This window comes from Salvelinus fontinalis, chromosome 21 (genome assembly GCF_029448725.1).
Source record: "Salvelinus fontinalis isolate EN_2023a chromosome 21, ASM2944872v1, whole genome shotgun sequence".
Classification (NCBI taxonomy): Eukaryota; Metazoa; Chordata; class Actinopteri; order Salmoniformes; family Salmonidae; genus Salvelinus; species Salvelinus fontinalis.
The window spans coordinates 24,797,234-24,820,045 of record NC_074685.1 but is presented as its reverse complement, the minus strand read 5'-3'; the positions used below and the strand labels follow the sequence as shown (position 1 = coordinate 24,820,045).

General features: G+C 42.5%; 1 protein-coding gene across 5 annotated transcripts in view; it reads left to right on the top strand.

The window, feature by feature from the left end:
* The first annotated feature begins 359 nt into the window (after window positions 1-359).
* Window positions 360-22,812, top strand: part of LOC129818471 (G-protein-signaling modulator 1-like) — a 41,347-nt gene continuing 18,894 nt past the window's right edge. For 3 of the 5 annotated variants that reach the window (XM_055874392.1, XM_055874391.1, XM_055874390.1), the window contains exons 1-6: window positions 360-572; window positions 18,549-18,729; window positions 20,119-20,340; window positions 21,317-21,452; window positions 21,643-21,785; window positions 22,614-22,737. In XM_055874392.1, the coding sequence (XP_055730367.1) occupies window positions 18,581-18,729; window positions 20,119-20,340; window positions 21,317-21,452; window positions 21,643-21,785; window positions 22,614-22,737 (774 nt within the window). In that variant the 5' untranslated portion in view covers window positions 360-572; window positions 18,549-18,580. The remainder of the gene's footprint in view (window positions 573-18,548; window positions 18,730-20,118; window positions 20,341-21,316; window positions 21,453-21,642; window positions 21,786-22,613; window positions 22,738-22,812) is intronic. The other 2 variants (XM_055874394.1, XM_055874393.1) reach the window with 1 other exon arrangement.

Genomic DNA, 22,812 nt, shown 5'->3' with positions numbered 1-22,812 from the left:
GCGGTTGTGTGCGGTGCAGTTGCCGTAACAGGCGGTGATACAGCCCGGCAGGATGTTTTGTTTTGAATACGGCAAGACACAGTTGTAATTTACCCTTTAGTCAGCAGCCCTGTTGGTTCACACACACACACACACACACACACACACACACACACACACACACACACACACACACACACACACACACACACACACACACACACACACACACACACACACACACACACACACACACACACACACACACACACACACACACACACACACAACTCTGTGATGTCAGCAGCGGGGGAGGGGCTTACCTTATATGGCTTTATTTGCACAATACCTAACTTCCTCAGCATCTGCCATTGCTGTGCTGAGAGCGAGTGAGGGAGGGAGAGAGGCAAGGAGAGGCAGAGAGAGCTGCTAGGAAAGCGGTAGTAGCAGCACAGTGAAAGAGGTCTTGAGCAGCTTGAATAAATATTTGTGAAGGGCTAGCTATATTTGTGAAGGGCTAGGAGGACACTGCCCATGGCTCAGTCTGCTAACGGTGTGGACCAGGATCTGGCCAGCAAGAGGCTCCACACGAGGTAGGATCCGAGCTGGAGGTGGGGGTTAGTGTGGTGTGGGACGCCTGGATGGTTGACAGACCCTGTTCTTAGTGGGGGGAGGAGAGTGGAAAGTGGCGGAGAGATGAGGGAGCGACAGGGCTGAGAGACACAAGGGCTGCCGGCTCTCTGCCTGGCTGCCTGAGGAGGGCAAGACAGGGGAGCTAGCATAGCCACAGCTCCTTGGAAGTAGGCTCCAGCCAAAGCCTCATTCCTGGCCTTGGTCCTGGATAGCTTAGCCATTCCTCTCCCAGACATTTGATCTTGATGCTGCTCTGTGGGATCTTAAGTGAATGAGCAGACTGGAAGGGGCCATGAAGAACGTGGGATTCTGAGTGGAGCGTCTCAGCTGAGATTAGGCTCTATATTTCACACACACACACACACACACACACACACACACACACACACACACACACACACACACACACACACACACACACACACACACACACACACACACACACACACACACACACACACACACACACACACACACACACACACACACACACACACACACACACACACACACACACACAAGCAGAGCACACACAAGCAGAGCACACAGCTGCTCAGTTAAGTCTGTATCTGTGGTAGGTGGATTTGTATATGCAACAGTCTGTCTAGGGGTGTATGAATCTTCCCGTGTCTTTGCACAGCCATGCCTTTCTCTGTCTCCTCTGTCTGTTCCCTTCCTGTGCTCTACTACTGACTGCACTATATCAATTGGTTTCACACTGCTTTAAGGTTAAACATTATGGACAGGTTAATTATAGACTGTATAGAAAGTATGACAGTGAAAATAATGGTGTGTCAGTTTTATTCTAGATTTGAATGTCCTAAACTATTAAGGGATACACAAAGTGTGTGTGGATTGTCTGAATCAGCAGTAAGACCATGTTGGATTCATTAGCTTTAAAAAAAAAAAAAAAATGTCTGCTGGAAATGTTAATGCCTGTTGTGAATGAACATTCACAGGGCCTGCGAGGTCATCACGCTACCCTCTCTCTCAGACACACATACAGAGGTTAACCCTGTGTTTTTCGGTCACTTTATTTGGAAAGTCTGGATTTTCCATCTTCAGATGCTCTACAGATGGTCATGCAGTGCTATCTGTTGATAAGCAACTGCTTACTAAGATTAGGTTTAGAATACGGGTTAGGGTTTAGATGAGGGTTAGGGCTAGTAGATAGTTTGTAGAGCGTCTATAGATGGACTATCCAAATATGTTACACACACCACAACAGAAAAATGGGCATGTAAATATGCACTGCACAACGTGTGTTTATGTATATAGGTTCGTTCCATTTGAATTCAATCAGTTTTTAACAGCAACTCTTTTTGATTTGAACCAAACTTTCTATACATATTTGGCCAACTGTCACGTTCCTGACCTATTTCTGTTAGTTTGTTGTATGTGTTAGTTGGTCAGGACGTGAGTTTGGGTGGGCATTCTATGTTTTCTGTTTCTATGTTGGTTTATGGGTTGCCTGGTATGGCTCTTAATTAGAGGCAGGTGTTTGGCGTTCCTCTAATTAAGAGTCATATTTAGGTAGGTTGTCTCACAGTGTTCGTTGTGGGTGGTTGTCTCCTGTGTCTGTGTTTGTCGCACCATACGGGACTGTTCGGTTTGTTTTGTTCATCGTCATTTTTATGTGTAGGTTTTTTTTCCTGTTCGTGCGTTCTCGTGTGTTATGTGAGTTCGTCGTCTAGGTCTGTCTACACCGTTTTTTTTTTTTTGTTAGTTTAGTCAAGTTCGTGTTTTCTTTAATAAATTATGTGTTCAAACTCCGCTGCGCCTTGGTTCCCTCAATACTCCTCCTTTTCGGTTGAAGAGGAGGAGGACCACCGTTACACCAACCATCCTGGAGACAGAGGTGCTCAAAGTTCACCCATTTGGAATTCACCACCCTACCATGAGACATCTTTCTTCATCACTGGAAAAAATAAACCATTGTTTGATATCATTTAAAAGCCATTGTATAATTTCTTTAAAAAAAAAGTTTTATAAAAAGTGTTACCTTTGCCGTAAATGATCTAAAAACATGTAAACTCATTTTTTCCCCATTTTTGCATATGTTGTGGTTTAGACCCTATTTTACATAATCTGAGCTGTTTGTGTTGTGCCCATCTTTGGTTGAGACACAACGTGCTCTTGAATACAGGGTGGGTGTCATGTTTTAGCTGATAAATATACAAAAATGGGAATACAATAGACATTTCAACTTAAATGGTAGCACAAAGATGGTTGGAGGTCCACACATCAGCTAATATTGACTTGAAATAGAATATCAGTTGTTTTAAATTATACTGTCAATCTTCCATATGACTCCTATTGAAATATAGATAAATGGGAACTTATATTCTAAGTTGACATTTGATGGTGGGTGGACCGGCGGCCATCGTTGTGGGAATAATTGGAAGTTAAAATGTAAATATGTACCAGCTAAATTGCAGTGGTCTGAAGGGATATGTTAATTCTATGAATTCTATTTCTATGATTGAAATGACACCCACCCTGCATTCAAGAGTCTGCTGTGTCTAAACCGATGGCAGACACAACACAAAAACCTCAGATGTGTAACGGCTTTCGTCGGTGGAAGGAGAGGACCAAAGCGCAGCGTGGTTAGTGTTCATCTTGATTTAATAATAATCAAAAACCAGAACACTTCAAATACAAAACAACAAAAGTGAAAACCGAAGCAGTTCTATCTGGTGCAGACAAACAAAGACTGAAGACAACCACCCACAAAACACAATAGAACACAGGCTACCTAAATATGGTTCCCAATCAGAGACAATGACTAACACCTGCCTCTGATTGAGAACCATATCAGGCCAAACGAGAAACCCCACATAGAAACAGAAAACATAGATTTTACCCACCCAACTCTAAACCACACTAAAACAGAGATAATACAAAATAACTATGGTCAGAACGTGACAAGATGATGCAAAATAGGGTCTAAGCTTCAATGTAAGCCAAAATGAAATAAATCAGAGTTAGGTGATGGATGTTAAAAGGTAAAAAAAGGACATTGTTATTTAACTTATTTTTCAAGAAATTATTAAATAATTTGACTATCCTGTTTATAAACGTTCAAATAATAAACTCAACTGTTTATCTTTTCCAGTGATGAAGACATGGATGTCTCATGTTAGGGTGTGCGAAATAAGCTTTGAGCACACCTACTGTATTTCCTAAACATTTTGGCATTCAGGTTCATAAAGTAACTTGCTGACCACTTCTTCAATGGGCTGATACAGTAAGTTTGGAAAGTTTGGTTCAAATCAAAAGGGTTGTGGTCAAAAAATTATTGAAACCAAATGGATCAACCCTATATGGTACTCTGTGTGTGTACGTGTGTGCGTCTGTGCATCCGTGTGTGTGTTTGTGTCGTGAGTAAAGGGAAAAAACACAGATTAGTCTACAGCAGGGCATTGTCTGGGGCAATCTTTTCATCACAAGCTAAATAAAGTCTCTCTTTCATCTGTCTGTGTTTGATACACAACGATCCATTCATGGCTTTGTGGGCAGTGCAGACACAACAATGCTGGAGTATGGAGAGGTTCAGCTCTGAAGAGGTGCTTCAGACCCTCTGTTTCCTAACACAGTAGATGACTATCCATTAGTCCCAGAGCTAATGTCGGTGTTCCTGTACAGAGCTGGAACAGTGTCTGGCACTCCATCTGTCCGTGACCAAGAGGTTTTCCTATGTCAAAATATTCAATGACATGTTCTTCCATTATCTAAAAGGATTCAGGAAACCTCTATATGGCAGTGTAACATGAAGATCTCATCATGACCTGAAGTTGCGTTTGTTGTTGTTGTGTGTCCATGCTTCTTGGAGAGATAAACACAGCTACCATCAACATTCAGGAATAACCTGCTCACATGCATACTGAGATCTTTTGAGGCCCTTAAAATGGCATACACCAAACCTTTCTCCTCAAAGCAAAGTGTGCCATCGCTGTTAAATCAATCTATTTTAAGAGGCATTGAATGTTATATTAATATATTTTTTTGCGGGTTACATTCCTTCAGACTTTCTCCCAATTCCACAGACAGTCAAATCTGTTGACACCATCTATTATAGAGTGAGAGTCTAGGAGAAGGAGAAATAATAGAGAAGGAAAAACAGAGAGGAAAGAAGGAGGGGAAGACAGGGATCAGCCAAAACTGAAAGGGACACTTACTGAGGAGAAAAAACATTCCTGGAGAGTTTCTCTTTGGTTTCCCCTGACAACCAGCCTTGCCTCGCTGTAATTATGGTCGGATTAGTACTCTGAGCACAGCGCTCCTGAGCCAAACAAGGACGCAGCCAAGAGAACAGTATCATAGCACCCAGAATCATAGTACCCAGAATGATATACACATTCAGCCAAGCATCACATGACACATACTCTGGCCTTGCCAAATGTAACAGGACAGATCTGAACTGTGTCACCTTGACACTCATGCCCACACTCAAATATATTTGATTACCGTGGGTGGTTATAGAGCTATTTCAACTGAAACTGAAGGCAAAGAACTGTCTTCAGGTCTCAGAGCCCCGATCAATATAGTAGTAACCTTTATCAGAACCAGAGGAAACTCACCATAGTCCAATATTTGCTGGGCTTGTCGTTATGGTGGATGGGAGAAACTGGAGAATTGGAAAGCTTGGTCAGAAAGCCACAGGTCTGTGGTACAGATCTGTATGTTTATTGAATAAAACGAGTGCATTACTATTACATTGACATTGATATCAGTTTGTGCCAAATATCAAGGCAGAGAATGTTATAGTCTGATTTTATTAGTGCTGTATTTCCTGGTATAAATTACATATTAGCTTTGAAATCAGAGATCTTGGTGGATGGGTTTTCCACCACAAGTCATCAAATGTTTTACCATTTGGGACTGATCTCTCACTTTTTCACCCTAAACTGAGTACAGACTAATTTGCAGGGTTAGGGAGTAACTGATTACATAGTATATTGTAATCGGATTACAGATACTTTTGAAAAACTAGATGATTATTTCTTGGATTACTTTTAAATTCAGAAAGGATGTTTCAACAAAATACATTTACAAATTGTGTTGTTTACTCAATAACATTCAATTCAGCATTGAAGTTAATTTTGTTCCACCTGAGTGAGTCTGACCACAAGTCAGAGACCACTGATGACACACCAAATGCATTTGATGGATCGCTTGTCTTCTAATGCCTCTAAGGGGAAAGTAATCAAAAAGTAACTGAAAGTAATCAGATTACTATAATGAATTTGTGTAATACAAAAGTTGTGTTACTGATTCAGGGCCGGCGTTATGAGCGGGCTTTAGGGGGCCTGGTCCACCCTACCATACCTCCTTGCCTGTCCAAATAAAATATTTCAATATTGATAATTTGACTGAGATGCTCTCCCTGACAAAGACGCATCAATCTCAGGTAAGCTTCCGAGCGAGCAAACCAGCGCCCCTATGTATCAGTATGTGTAGCCCATGTACAGTATCTGATACTGTCTGGACAAAAAGATTAAGGCATGTCATACTCTTTTTGGCCAGACGGCATCACATATATGGGCTATATATAGTAAGACAGAGGGGCGCTGTTTTGTTGAGTATAATTTAAATTGTTGAGACAAAAAGAAGTGGAGGAGTGTGTTGTGAAGAAGTAGGCCATCGCTCACCAGAATGCATGCGCTCAGCTCTCCTGTCTCTTGCCAGTTCTTGCACATTCATCGTGGGAATTGTTTGCCCTTTAATTTTTGGTTTTATTTATAAATTCCCCATTGCATATGCAGACACGGCGCCAGGATTTTTTCTCTCCCGGGGCCAAGGGGGGGGCTTGACCAATACGTGGGGGTGCTAAGAAAATAGTCGATTTTCATGACTTCAGAGTTATAAGGAAGTTCTCATTTTTCAATAAAAGCAGATATGGCGCACAGCACATTCAATATAAATGTAGTTTAATTGAATTTGGCCAAAGAATATTCAACAAAATAGCTATAAGCCTAACACAAGTGACCACAAGGCAATGACAAAAACGTCTTTCACGTGCAAAGGTCTTTCAGCAATAACTTTTCTTTAAATGTTTTTATTTATTTCACCTTTATTTAACCAGGTAGGCTAGTTGAGAACAACTTCTCATTTACAACTGCGACCTGACCAAGATAAAGCAAAGCAGTGCAACACAAACAACAACACAGAGTTACACATGGAATAAACAAACAGTCAATAACACAATAGAAAAAGTCTTATATACAGTGCGTGTAAATGAGGTAAGATAAGGGAGGTAAGGCAATATATAGGCCATAGTGGCAAAATAATTACAAGATGAATGAAGATGAATGTACAAGTAGAGATACTGGGGTGCAAAGAAGCAAAACAATTTAAAATTAAAATAACAGTATGGGGATGAGGTAGTTGGATGGGCTATTTACAGCTGAGCTATGTACAGGTGCAGTGATCTGTGAGCTGCTCTGACAGCTGATGCTTAAAGTTACTGAGGGAGATATGAGTCTCCAGCTTCAGTGATTTTTGCAATTTGTTCCAGTCATTGGCAGCAGAGAACTGGAAGGAAAGGCGGCCAAAGGAGCAATTGGCTTTGGGGGTGACCAGTGAAATATACCTGCTGGAGCGCGTGCTACGGGTGGGTGCTGCTATAGTGACCAGTGAGCTGAGATAAGGTGGGGCTTTACCTAGCAAAGACTTATAGAGGACCTGGAGCCAGTGGGTTTGAGACCACAATACATCCAAAATGCAGCAAGTGCATTTATACCATATGCATAATCAGACAACTGTGCATTGGTAATAATGTTTCGGATGAAATGGCTACCACAACGCCAGAAATTAAATTAATAATATCCAAAGTGCAGCCACAACGAGAAGTGAAATGCATTTAGCCTATGCCTGTTAACTGTGCACACCCACACACTTGTAAAACAAACTGCTATCATCATAATCTTAGTGATTACATTTCTGTTGCAAACAAAAATTACTTGTAGGCCGATGATATACATGCGTCCTGCTGTGCATTGGTTATAATGTTACGAATTAAATGTCTATCACAACATCAGAAATACAGGAATAATATCCACAGTGCAGCCACAACGAGAAGTGCATTTACCCTATGCTTGTCAACTGTGCACACATGGTGTAAAATGAGCTGGCTATCACAATCTTAGCGATTATATTTCTATTGCAAAAATACTTGTAGGCCGACAATAAGCATGCGTCTTCTTGTTCCATCCAGATCAGCGGATTGAATCATGTTCCCACCACCGGACAGGCACGCTCTGTCAATAAATAAAGGCCTATCAGATACTCAACAAGCGTTGTTTTATAGAAGGACGATGCGTCTGTTGCGGTTCAGTGCAAATTAGTATATAATCTTATGGACCTCCAGGGCCTTGGTTCTTTCTGCGTGTATGGACAGGCAGACAAGGTTGTTGAGTTGAGGGTTTGCCCAGTGTTTCGGTCTGTATATCATGATACGAATACTTAGCATTTCTAGTTTTATCTCAGAATTTCTGTGCAACTGTTTTGTCGAATTTGTCTATGACCTGTAAAAGTTCAAGGACGTTTCCCTGGTTGACAGCCATGTCGTTTTCTATGTCTCCTCTGTGAAAGTCCCTCGTATGCAGTGTAACACAATGACTCCACAACTGCTCTCATATACTCTGTTTTCTCTGACTATTTTCAAATGTCCATCACTTAGAGCACTGCATATTGTTGAGCCAGACTCTTTCTGAACAGTACACTCATTCCACGCTGTCATTGTATATTTATGCTCCACACTAGCATTGTGTGTCTTGAACGAACTTGTCACATTCTTCCAGTTCTGGTAGCCATCGTGGGTAAATGCTGCCTTCTCTCTACCATGGTTTCCTGGACGTTGAAAGTAGTGGCATGCAAAGCAGAAAGCACGGTCCTTTGAAATAAAATAATACAGCCATTTGTAATCCTCTTACCATCTACGATTGAAGTAGCGATCCTGCTGTCCAACTTTTGTGGCTGGATAATGCCGAAGAAGAGGTTCTTTAACAGGTGACTGGCTTAAATCAGAGGGAGCGGTGGCTGTGCTAACAGTGCAGCTAACGGTGGCTGTGGAGCAGCTAGCAGCGACAAACTGCGCTGTTGCTCACGAGTTTCTCGCTCCGACTCGTCTTTCTTTGCTCCCTCTTCTTCGGCCCCCTCGGAGACAGGGTCTGGGTCTGAATTTTCAATTTCTACCCGCACTCTTCTCTTGATCAGAAAACGGTCCATTGCAACGGGGTGAGATGGGCGACTAGCTAGCTAGAAGTTAGCTCACATAACGTAGCCTAACATGCGCGAGCACATGCACACTTGTGACGGGGCTATAGCCCCCTCTAGCCCCGGTGTAGCGCTGTGCATGTGCATATGTCACCAGTAGTAAATGTATCGTTAACCCTGTCACTTGGTTCTATTCATTCATGTTAATGCATGTCTTAAATCAGTCATTTACCATTCTCATTGTCTGAGTGGAAACGTTGTTTGCAGAGTTGGCAACCTATTACACTTTTTTACTTCATAACCATAATTTAAGACCTGGAGGGCTCCATGTGAGCAATAAGCATGTGTCTGGTTTCTCTGTCCTGTTAAATGTTGAGGGAGCTCGCATGTATAGTAGCTTACCTGGCCTGCTGGGTGCAAATGTAGCAAAGTGCCCATTTGGGGATGTCTGATTGTCTTAACTCACTACATCCAACAATGAGCTGAGCTTCTCAGACATGTTTTCTTCATCTCACACAGTAAGTCAACGAAGTCTGTTTTTTAAACATCCATTACAAATGATAATAGTTCCTCACTGTATTTGAAAAATATTTCCTCGGTGTGAAACAAAATATCATGATCTGATGATCCCATATACTGTATCCAGTGGAAATGTCATAAAATCAGAGAGGTGCAGGGGGCCTTGCTCAGGGGTAGAATGACAGATTTTTACCTTGTCGGCTCGGGGATTTAATCCAGCAACCTTTCGGTTACTGGCCCAATACTCCTACCCGCCAGGCTACCTGCTGCCCCTTTTATTTGTTGGCTTTATGAATTTTAGTTAGTTGACAATGGAAGTTGTATGCCTACTGCTGCATTAGCCTATCTCTGAGTTCCCCACGCTCATTTCTTTAGCAGCCAATGGATCAAGGTGTATCAATGTGTCCATATAGAAAAGACTGGGGCTCTCGCATTAGTTGAATTCTAACTTTTAGATTTTTATCATTTTAATTCAGATTTTATGATTAACCAAGTGACAATGATTTTGATTAACAAATACGTTATTATTGAAATGAAACTGTCCAAACGCACATATGAAAATCATAAATGGCACGCAGACTGGTAGAAAGGGTAGGATAAATTGTAAGCTTCCCCAAACTCGAAACTCACGCACTGCCCATATTTTGTGATTTGTTTGAAAATCAGATAAAAACATCATGACTGGTTGTGTTCATGCATGTCTTCAATATAAAACCATTTTAAAAATGTGTGCAGGCACACATGGAAAATAAACGTTTCACACATGGAAAATAAACCTTTTCTAAATCAAATGCACTTCAATCTGATCTGTTCTGGTGCCGGCCCTGTATTGATTACAATTTGACAGGTAGCTAGTAACTGTAATGGATTACATTTAGAAAGTAACCTACCCAACCATGTTAATGTCTCCACTCAGACGGTCAAAGTTCAACCAAAACCTTTTCTTCTCTCAACAGACAGACACATTTAAGTTCACCCATTCTTCTGATAAGTTTGGCCGACCAATGACACAGCTACCTCTGATGAACTCACCAAACTCACTTCCTGTAAAACTGACCAACGAGGACGTGTAACCCGGGGGCTGCCATGATGAGTGTTGAGCTAGCATGCCGTCTCCCTCAGACCACAGGCGGGTTATTATGGAATGCTTGTCTCCAAACAGACCAAGTTGAGCAGTAATCAGAGGAGAGCATGGCTGACTTTACCACACAGACACATTCTTAGAACAGCCACAGGGAAAATATAGTATGGGAGCCGGGTCTAAAACCCCTCCAATGCATGCCAATAATGTAAGATTTATGTCAGTGCATTTCTCTTGTTGTTTTTTTACTACCTTCGTCTGTCTGCCGGGTCAATGTTACTCACACACATCTTCAGTTAGGACTTTGTCTGTCACTTGTTCAACTCAACTGTCCCCGATGACCCTCTTGCCCCCTTTCCAAAGGAAAGGTCATGTAAAAATAACTCTGATTACGCAATCAGAACAAATACATCTTCCATTTTTATTGGCACTGTCATGCTTGACTACTGCTGGGGTCTTGAGTTCAGGCCACACAGATGAAGCTTGTGCCTGTTTTTAATTGGAAATATATACTTTCCCAATATAACTTCCCTTCAGAGAAGAGAAAGTGCACTCTACATATGTCTTTAAAAATTCACAGCCAACATCTGGGAGCTTTATGCAAGGCAAGAAACATGATCCAAGTATTCATATCGTTTCTGGGAAAGAGGAAATCGTTTGACCTCATTTGAATTTATAACTGTACTTTTAAGACTAAAAGTAGTCTCTGTGGTCACACACACCACATTGCTATGCGACTACTTTGTGGCTCAGCGGCATGAGGGTTTTTTATGACTTGCTGTGTAATTATTGTTTGTCTAGAAGGATTCCACATTCAGTGGTGTAAGCTTATTAAAGATCTCTCTCGCCCTCTCGCTCGTTGTAATTTCCTCATTGTCCTCAACTGTAAAGTAATTAATGAAAACATCCAAGGTAAAAAGAAAACATCAAGAAGCATGCTACAAAAACAAATCTCCTCCCTTTTCCAGACTAAACCACAATTCCACTCCACATTTTTGCACACCGATTCCCAATATCTTCAATAAAATCACATGACAGCCTTTTCTACTGGGATATTATGGCGACTTAGTGTTACTATGCAAAGACCAACTGTCACGGAGGGAAAATGTATTATTCCTTTTAGAGTACTATCTATCTTTGGCCCAGAGTAACCATGGCTCCCTTTTCGATTCCACTCTTTGGAGGTTTATCCTGGCTTCAAATCGGGCCGCGTCCAGTAGCCAAACGTTGCAGATAGAAATGCATGAATAGAGCTGACGTGATTCCTTATTCTACATGTCAGAGAGGCATATTTGTTATACATAGCATATTTCTATCTGAATTTAACAAAACGTTACATCCTGCTGAATGTGAACCTGGCTCCTTCAGTAACCTCAGTGTGAATGAGAATTCAGATATCATATGCTTGGGTAAATATTCAACTAAACATTGCCTGTGTTAAATTAGCATATTTGTATTAGCTCCCACTGAACACCTAACTCACTGATGATTTGTTTCCCCCCCTCAATGAATAAGTTCAGGTCACACAGCAATGCGCAAACAACGATATAGCTACCGATTTAGGGTTTTAAACCCCCTAAGGTCGATGTCCGCGCCCCTGTGGAAATGTTATTAGCATAATAAAAAAAAATCCCTATAAAAATCTGTCAGTTTAAGCTACAGGTATGTTTGTTTGTGCATTGGTTGAGTCTCAATCCACCACATCCGCCTATGTCGCACTTCCACATCTGCGGTGAAAGGTGACAGAGCTAGAACAGTGTTCGTCTGACAATGAGACGTCCTGAAAAAAAATTGCTCCTCACAAAATCTTCTGTAGCGTCCGGAGGGTTTGGCCTACAAACTATTATGACCTCTCTTCTCCCAGTCATGGTTAGGGTTGGAACTGCCTCTCTGGGTGTTCTGATGCTTCTAGCTTGGAGTTGTATGCTCATGATAACATAGCTACAGTATTTCACCTTTTCATGTGTATATTATTGCTCACTAGGTGTGTCCAATTTGGTAACCACTCCCTCTTCTAATTAGGGTTAATTGGAAAAGCCTTTCAAAAGAGGACATTGTATTCTCCTTTTTCTGTACTCCCTGACGAAGGCCTTGCAGCCGAACAACTTTGTTTCTATTGAACATGCCATACTAATAAAGGCATTTTAATTAATTATATGAAGAGTGCCTTGGTCCTCCTTTCTTTTTGATGACCAATTTTAACCTTTACCAAAGAGCACCTTCTATCTACCAAAATATACTATAGTGTACCTTAGTAGTGCTTCCCTTCCTCCTCTTTCTATTATGACCTCTCTATTGAAAGATGAGACCAGTGGTGGAAAAGGTACAGAATTGTCATACTTGAGTAAAAGTAAAGATACGTTAATAGAAAATTACTCAAGTAAAATGAGTCAACCAGTAAAATACTACTTGAGTAAAAGACCAAAGGTATTTGGTTTTAAATATACTTATGTATCAAAAGTAAAAATTGTCACGTCTGCTCCCGCTCTTCCCTCCCCCCTGGCGCTTGAGGGCGCCAGAATGCCTTGCATCACTCACTCCTGCCATCCGTCACGTACACCTGCCTTTCCTCGTCACGCGCATCAGCATTATTGGACTCACCTGGACTCTCTTATCACCTGTTCATTTTCTCCCCTATATGTGTCAGTTCCCCAGCTCTGTTCCCCGCTTCTGCATTGATTGTTTTCTGTTTGCTAACGCTGTTTATGTCTCGTTCCATGTCCGTTATTTATTAAATGTTACTCCCCGTACCTGCTTCGTCTCTCCAGCGTCATCATTGTGACAGAATGCAGAAGCCATCACACGAAGCATCGGGGAGTACTGGCGTTCTGGTTGGTTTAGTGGCATCGGCTCTGGGTCACCACCGATGGAACCGGGGGTGCCTAGCCTGCTCGTCGGGCTTCCACGCCCTAGCAGGCTCGAGAGGTTTGCTTGCCCCGGTTGGCTCGGATGGCGCCCATCCCACGTCGGGCCTCAGCTGGATCGTCAGTTCTTGTCTGCCCAGCCGGTCCAGGAGTTTTTTGTTTGTTTGTTTTTTGTTTTGTCGGTGACGTCGGGGGTGGATTCTGCCGCCGATGGAACCGGGGGTGCCTAAGCCAGCCCGTCGAGCTTTCATGCCCTGGCTGGCTCGAGAGGTTTCATTGCCTCGGTTGGCTCGGTGGCTTCCCATCCCACGTCACACTTCACCGGATCATCGGGTTTCCTCAGCGGGATCGACAGGCGTCTTGACTCAGCCGGATCGTCAGGCTCCCATGCCTCAGCCGGCTCGCCAGGCTCTCACGCTCCTGCCGGTTCGTCGGGCTTCCATGCCTCAACCGGCTTGCCCAGCGCCCATGTCTCGGCCGGTTCGCCCAGGTGGGACGCCGGGTGGCGCCCCTAGAGGGGGGGTACTGACACGTCTGCTCCCGCTCTTCCCTCCCCCCTGGCGCTTGAGGGCGCCAGAATGCCTTGCATCACTCACTCCTGCCATCCGTCACGTACACCTGCCTTTCCTCGTCACGCGCATCAGCGTTATTGGACTCCCTGGACTCTCTTATCACCTGTTCATTTCCTCCCCTATATGTGTCAGTTCCCCAGCTCTGTTCCCCGCTTCTGCATTGATTGTTTTCTGTTTGCTAACGCTGTTTATGTCTCGTTCCATGTCCGTTATTTATTAAATGTTACTCCCCGTACCTGCTTCGTCTCTCCAGCGTCATCATTGTGACAAAAATATTATATTCCTTATATTAATTTTAGATTCATAATATTAAGGAAACTAGACAGCACCATTTTCTTTTTTTCTTTTATTTACGGATAGCCAGGGGCACACTCCAACACTCAGACATAATTTACAAACAAGGCATGTGTGTAGTGAGTCCGCCAGATCAGAGTCAGTAGGGATGACCATGGATGTTCTCTTGACAAGTGTGTGAATTGGATCGTTTTCCTGTTCTGCTCAGCATTCGAAATGTAACGAATACTTTTGGGTGTCAGGGGAAATATATGGAGTAAAAAGTACAGTAATGTAGTGGAGTAAAAGTAAAAGTTCTCAAATATAAATAGTAGAGCACAGATACCTCAACAAACTACTTAAGTAGTACTATAAAGTATTTTTACTTAAGTACTTTACGCCACTGGATGGGACTCTCACGATGGTGTTCTCCGTTTTGCTCTATAACCCACACAAGCATCTTGGGACTCGTCTGAAGTCGGTACAGCCGATCTGCCAACTTCTGTCTGTTGCATCCGAACAGTTTGGGATACACAATAATATGGGCTACACACCCCTCTGTGCAAAGGCGAGACTCACGAGCACGTACATGTTGATTGTTTTGCTCTAGGATGCCCACAGGCCTCACACGACTCATCTGAAGGTCGCCTGGTACCAGTTAAAAAAATGAACGGAAGTAATACAGTGCATGGGGAAAGTATTCAGACGCCTTGACCTTTTCCACATTTTGTTGTGTTACAGCCTTATTCTAAAATGTATTAAATCGTTTATATCCCCCTCTTCAATTTACACACAATACCCGATAATGACAAAGCAAAAACAGTTTTTTAGACATGTTTGCACTCTAACGGAGCTCTAGAGTTCCTCTGTGGAGATGGGAGAACCTTCCATAAGGACAACCATCTCTGCAGCACTCCACCAATCAGGCCTTTATGGTAGAGTGACAATGCAGGAGTGGCTTTGGGACAAGTCTCTGAATGTCCTTGAGTGGCCCAGCCAGAGCCCGGAATTGAACCCGATAGAACATCTCTGGACCGACCTGAAAATAGCTGTGAAGCAACGCTCCCCATCCAACCGGACAGAACATGAGATCATCTGCAGAGAAGAATGCGACTAACTCCCCAATACAGGTGTGCCAAGCTTGTAGCGTCATATCAAAGACTCAAGGCTGTAATCACTGCCAAAAGGTGCTACAACAAAGTACTGAGTAAAGGGTCTGAATACTTATGTAAATGTGATTTCAATTAAGAAATTAGCTAAAATATTTTTTTAAAGTTGGTTTATTGTGTGTTTAGACTGATTAGGGGGGGAAACAGTTTAATAAATGTTATAATAAGGCTGTAACGTAAAAAACAGTGGAAAAAGTCGAGGGGTCTGAATACTTTCCGAAGGCACTGCACATACAGTTTAAGTCAGAAGTTTACATACACTTAGATTGGAGTCATTAAAAAACTCATTTTCAACCACTCCACAAATTTCTTGTTAACAAACTATAGTTTTGGCAATTCAGTTAGGACATGATGTCATGATGTCAAGCTTTAGAAGCTTCTGATAGGCTAATTGACATAATTTGAGTCAATTGGAGGTGTACCTGTGGATGTATTTCAAGGCCTACCTTCAAACTCAGTGCCTCTTTGCTTGACATCATGGGAAAATCAAAAGAAATCAGCCAAATTATAGACCTCCATAAGTCTGGTTCATCCTTGGGAGCCAAACACCTGAAGGTACCACGTTCATCTGTACAAACAATAATATGCAAGTATAAACACCATGGGATCACGCAGCCGTCATACCGCTCAGGAAGGAGACACGTTCTGTCTCCTAGAGATGAATGTACTTTGATGCAAAAAGTGCAAATCAATCCCAGAACAACTGCAAAGGACCTTGTGAAAATACTGGAGGAAACAGGTACAAAAGTATCTATATCCACAGTAAAACGAGTCCTATATCGATTTAACCTGAAAGGCCACTCAGCAAGAAAGAAGCCACTGCTCCAAAACCGCCATAAAAAAGCCAGACTACGGTTTGCACCTGCACATGGGGACAAAGATTGTACTTTTTGGAGAAATGTTCTTTGGTCTGATGAAACACATATAAAACGGTTTGGCGATAATGACCATCGTTATGTTTGGAGGAAAAAGGGGAACGCTTGCAAGTCGAAGAACACCATCCCAACCGTGAAGCACGGGGGTGGCAGCATCATGTTGTGGGGGTGCTTTGCTGCAGGAGGGACTGGTGCACTTCACAAGATAGATGGCATCATGAGGGAGGAAAATTATGTGGATATATTGAAGCAACATCTCAAGACATCAGTCAGGAAGTTAAAGCTTGGTCACAAATGGGTCATCCAAATGGACAATGACCCCAAGCATACTTCCAAAGTTGTGGCAAAATGACTTAAGAAAAACAAAGTCAAGGTATTGGAGTGGCCATTACAAAGCCTTGACCTCAATCCTATAGAAAGTTTGTGGGCAGAACTGAAAAAGCATGTGCGAGCAAGGAGACTTGACTCAGTTACATCACCTCGGTCAGGAGGAATGGGCCAAAATTCACCCGACTTATTGTGGGAAGCTTGTGGAAGGCTACCCAAAACGTTTGACCCAAGTTAAACAATTTAAAGGCAATTCTACCAAATACTAATTGAATGTATGCATGTAAACTTCTGACCCACTGGGAATAAATCATTCTCTACTATTATTCTGACATTTCACATTTCTAAAATAAAGTGGTGACCTAAGACAGGGAATTTTTACTAGGATTAAATGTCAGGAATTGTGAAAAACTGAGTTAAAATGTATTTGGCTAAGGTGTATGTAAAATTCTGACTTCAACTGTACATACGAAATATCACATACACATATACATGTACATGAACACCTCCCCTGTAAATATTCCTGTATTTTCTATAGATGTTATATCCGTGTATTCCTACTGCTGTATCATCAAATGTATTGTATAAGTGAGTATCAGAAATGGCTAATATATTCATTTGATCTAAGATTAGAAAATTACTAATCTCATCAATTTTGTTTGAGGCTACATATCATTTATATGAGCTAACTTTAACTCTTTCCTGGGTAGCTTATTGAAAACTTGCCTCGTAATGTTAATAGTTTGTTTTTCTACAGTAATATTTCTATTTATGATAATAACAATGAAGGAATTAATGGATTTTTGAGCAGATTATGTTCAGCAGATGCCTTATCTGGTTTGGTCCGGCTGCAGCAGGCACTGCAGATATCAATCTAATGCAAAGGTTTAGTAAATCTGTCCCTCCGGGGGCTAAAGGATCCATCTAATCCAAAAACCTCTTAGCCTTCTTACCCTACACTAGTCCAACCCAGTAACCATGGGAAACTGTCTCAAAGACCAACAGCCAATGTGTCCTATTTTCCCTTCCTGAGGCCTGTGCTTCTCTCTGCTGCTCAAATGAGAACTGATGATATAAAACTCAGGCTCTTTACTCTATACATCAAAAGCACCCTGATTCAAGAAATAGACCAGCCAAAGATAGAATGCCAAATATTCCATATTTAATGGAATCAAAATCAATTGTGTACTCACTGCAATTTGTCTCCGATTTGTAAACCTGCATATTTGTATCGCTCACTCGCTTTATTTCTCCCTCTCTTCCTTGCTATCTTTCTCTCTCGCTCTCTCTCACACCGGGGCACCGGTCCTGCTGAGAGACGCTCGTGTCACACTGTCGTCACCAGCAGTCACCCAGGATCCTCGCCCCAAGATACTTCCCCTTCTCTCAGCGTGGCTCAGCGGGATTGACTACAGTACTCAGTGCTGGTTGAGAGAAGGACCACGCAATACTACTTAGGGAGGACAACACTATACAGTCATTTACTGACTCACCTGTTAACCTGCCTCATATAGTGCTTCTGTGGAATTGGGGAGTTTTACATTTGTGGATATCCATAGAAGACATCTGCAGTGTTGGAAGGACTAACTTTGTTGATTTGTTAGAAGTTTGTGTTCTAATCTGAAGGAGTTTTGGGGATTCTTATCATTGTCCCGAATAGCTTCAGACATTCATCGTTGGTACTTTGGGCAGCATTTGGGGACACGTGAGGAACAGGGCTTTAAAGCGTGCATAGTATCTCCAATGGGATTCTGTCCAAATGGTCTGGATGCACTGTTGCTAACGTTGGCGTATTCGACTATGGAGTAATTAATCAAATCTGACATCTGCTTTCATATAGACTTATCAGGGTCATACAAAGCCCTACATCTCAAACCCGGCTGTGTGTATGTGTATCCTGGTGGCAGCATAGTATTGCTATGTTTTTCTCCTGGATTCTCTAGCAGAACACTTGAGTGTATTACATTAGCATACGTGAGATTTTGCATTCAAGTTCACCTCCACCCTAAAGTTCCACCTCATGCCTCACATCCCTACAGCTAAGGAGTGCCTTTAGTTGACCTGGTAGTCCATGTCGTCTAACTCTTGCCATCTCACTGGGGCCCAGAGTGCGGTGTGCAGGCTGGTCCACCGGGGCTTCAGACCCCGGGCCCTGCTGAGGCCCATAAGGCTGGAGCTGGGGGTGTACGTCGAGAAGACCCGCACCAAACAGAAACACAGGTACTGGTTGAAGTTCTGCCAACAGCAGGCTCAGATGTAGCACTTTACTTTACTATTAAGGTATTTGCTCAACATATAGCCTAGATTCTGACTGCAAGGGTATTGGTTGGCTGCATATTTCAAGTAATTGTTGTCATTGAACCCCTTGGAAATTGGGATAAAGGAGTAATTGTTGTGTAATATTAAGTAATTTCTAAGTAAATACCAGGGAAGTAGTGTACCGTAAAATAATGTGCTACTAATCATATAAACACATATGGATTACACTGTGGGGCTAATCTACACTGAACTCTACCCTGAGCTTGCTGAAGAACAAGTGGCATTATCTTTTGCCTTTCAAATGATAACATAAACAAATCCACATTGGCTGGTTGCTTTCATCGTATCAATGGTTCTCAGATGACTGTGGGGAAGGTCTTAGAATGGTCTCAAGAATGAGGCTAGCTGATATTACAAATATTTTGGACCGTTTTGAGTGACAGAAACTGTTATGTGAAGTCCAGAAAGAGGTTAGGCATGCATGGTATTATGTAACCATGGTAACTAAGGCATTCTGGAGAGCGAGAGGGACCTGGCTCTACAGCAGTTATTTCTGGCATATGAGCCCTCTATTCTCTTCAGAATTATAATGAACAGTTACTATATTGACTAAACCCAGACACTTGATAATTGTACTCTTGGACTATAAGTTGGAGGCCCTACTGTATACTGAAAAATATTTTGCTTGGACAACATTGACAAAAATACAGTGCTTGAGGGGGCAAGGAAATGCTCCAAAGAGCATGTTCATTGGGCTTGAGGCTTTGTGTGTAGTGATATGAATTCTGTCTCCTTCCTTATTGTCAGTGTGGAGATGAGGTGTTTTCCCATTTCTATTCACTGTCTCCCAATGCAGCATTTAAGACCTGCAGCGCATCAACACTAGCCTGGTTAAACCAGACTGAACTAGAGTGTGTGGGCTGGACAGCTCTGGGAGGATGAGACACTGATTCTCAATGCAGGGAAGAAAAGACGTGTCAGTTATCTTCACTATATAAACTGGACTTTTAAACAGTAGTGTTATGGAGAGATAGAGATGAGATCAAGGAGCTGAAAAGACTACATCTACAAGGTGCTCATGTCAAGGCAAGTGTTTCTTCTGACACTGTTGCTGTTGTAACCGCACAGTGATATTGATTCAGACACTGTTGCCATGGAGACATTTAGGAGTAAACTTTTCATTATTGGTGACAGTTTTCGGACACCATTGCCATGGTACCTTCATAGGCACACTGTTTCGCACTCTGACGCTGTAATACTGACATTCTCTTTTTCTCTGTCCCTGTGTGTGTGTGTGTCTGTGTGTGTGTGTCCCTGTGTGTGTGTGTGTGTGTGTGTGTGTGTGTTCAGGATGGAGGCCTCATGTCTGGAGTTGGCCCTGGAGGGAGAGAGGCTGTGTAAGGCGGGGGATTTTAAAGGGGGGACAGCATTTTTCGAGGCGGCTGTGCAGGTGGGAACAGAAGACCTGAAGACCCTCAGTGCCATCTACAGCCAACTGGGCAATGCCTACTTTTACCTGAAGGAATACGGCAAGGCCCTGGAGTACCACAGACACGACCTCACTCTGGCCAGGTGAGGCCACGGAATACCAGACCACATCATGTCTGATTATGGATTCAATTGTAGTTAAAGTACTTCAACCTATGGTATGAATATGTTTAAAAGAGTCATTTTATAGAGTGCAATGGATGTATATGTCATTTAGACTAAAGTCATTCATAAAGCATAAGAGAGTATGTAAACAGTTATCCATACTGTAGCTATGGGTTGCATACTATACAGAGTAGGGCTGGGAATTTCCAGGAACCTCACGACATATTATTACGATACTATATGCATTGTGATTCGATAATTAGATTTTATTGCAATTCAACGTTTCAAACATATTGCTTACCATATGTCTGCTGCAGAGGGACAAGAGAAAGCCACGAGAAAACAAGTTTTGATCAGTCATGGAAATAAAAAAGTGCTGAAAACAAATTGGCTCCCTATTTAAAAAGAGAACAAGCTATGAAAAATGATGGAGTTTTGGTGCAGGTACAGCTAGCGCAACAATAATATTGCGATTGTGTCGTTTTGACAATACGTCAAAAAATAATATCCCGATAATGAACTGTATCGATCCCCCCCATTATTAATATGACTTGTATGCCTGTTGCCCTCCTAGAAGAAGGAGGCAGGTTTTGATAGTGTTCATTTTGATGAGAACCCCTTGGTATTTAGCTCAGATGACTAAGCCTGTCTCCTGTGGAGAGGTGTGCAGTTGGTAGCCTGGCGATTACAAACCCAGAGGGCTGGTGCTTAGTTACAGTACATTACAATAACAGCAGGACAACTGGAACCCTGTCCTAAGAAGGTAGGGACCACTTAAACAGTTGGATTTGATGACCTAAGCGCTAAGTCTAAGCAGTAGCATGTGTGTTATTGTGTTGACAATGAGCAATGGATTTGGCAAGACGTCACAAACAGATCTGGGACTCAGGCTATGTACGCATTGATTATGACTTCAAAACCATGACTGATAATGAGATACGGTCTCTATTTACAGGACAATAGGGGACAGGATAGGGGAGGGGAAAGCCAGCGGTAACCTTGGAAACACACTGAAGGTTTTGGGGCGTTTCGACGAGGCAACGGTGTGCTGTCAGAGACACCTGGACATCTCTCAAGAGCAGGGGGACAAGGTAGCACACACACACACCACCACATTGGATTGGAGGATTGCAACTGTTAAGTACCATTTATCAGATTTAGAAGAACGGCATATTGTATTGAAAATACATTTCAGTGTGGTCCATGCTATTTCAGTTGAAAAATACCCTAATGTCTTTGAATGTCTCTATTTGCCTTCTTTTTCCCTTTGCGTCTGATCAGGTGGGAGAGGCCAGGGCTCTGTATAATATAGGGAATGTGTTCCATGCCAAAGGAAAGCAGCAGCTATGGGGCTGTACCCAGGACCCTGGGGACCTCTCACCAGTCGTCAGAGATACACTGCAAAGGGCTACTAGCTTCTATGAGTGAGTGTTAAGCTGTATACACATGCTTGTACATGTGCACATGAACACCTACGTACTCTACGTGCAAGAACACAAGCAGGCACGCACCCGTGCATGCACACAGCACAGACACCATACATATGATTGATATATCCCACTGGGCTATTAGCTCCCTCAAAATATCTGCAGGCAATGAACACTACCTGAATCAGTCTGTGGAGGAGTGGGATAAAAGTGAATTGCCTTTACAGTTAAGTCAAAACTGTAGTACACAATCCCCTGTGGACACACAGAGTGTCACGAACGTCATCAGGGAAATGACCGGACCAAGGTGCAGCGTGGTGAGCGTACATTTTTCTTTATAAAAAATGTCGCCAACAAAACAAGAAACACCAAAAACAAATGTGAAGCTTACTAGGGCTATACAGGCCACTAACAAAGACAACTACCCACAAAATACAAAAGGGAAAAAGGCTGCCTAAGTATGATTCCCAATCAGAGACACCGATAGAACCATACCTGGCCAAAACATAGAAACACAGAACATAGAGTTTCCCACCCGAGTCACACCCTGACCAACCAAACATAGAGAATAAAAGATCTCTACGGTCAGGGCGTGACACAGAGGCTCGCTCAGGCCTTCGGTCTTGTATGAAAACACACTGACAGGCCAGTTTCCTACGTCAAAGCTTTCATAACTACTGAAGTACTGTACTGTTTATTTTGTGCAACCACAGCATAAAAAATATAATTTTTAGTTCAAGACAACAAAAATTAGACTTTGGATTAATTTGTGTAAAACACAATTGGTACACAATACTTTAACTCAAGTCCTCCTCTCTCCTACAGGATGAATCTATGTCTGGTCAAAGAGCTGGGCGACCGAGCTGCTCAGGGCAGGGCCTTCGGTAACCTAGGCAACACCCACTACTTGCTGGGAAATTTTGTGGAGGCCATCAAATTCCACAGACAGGTGATATACATATCCCTGGGACAGTAGTCAACACCATCATGTGTACTAGTAAAGAGATAGAGTATGTAACACACA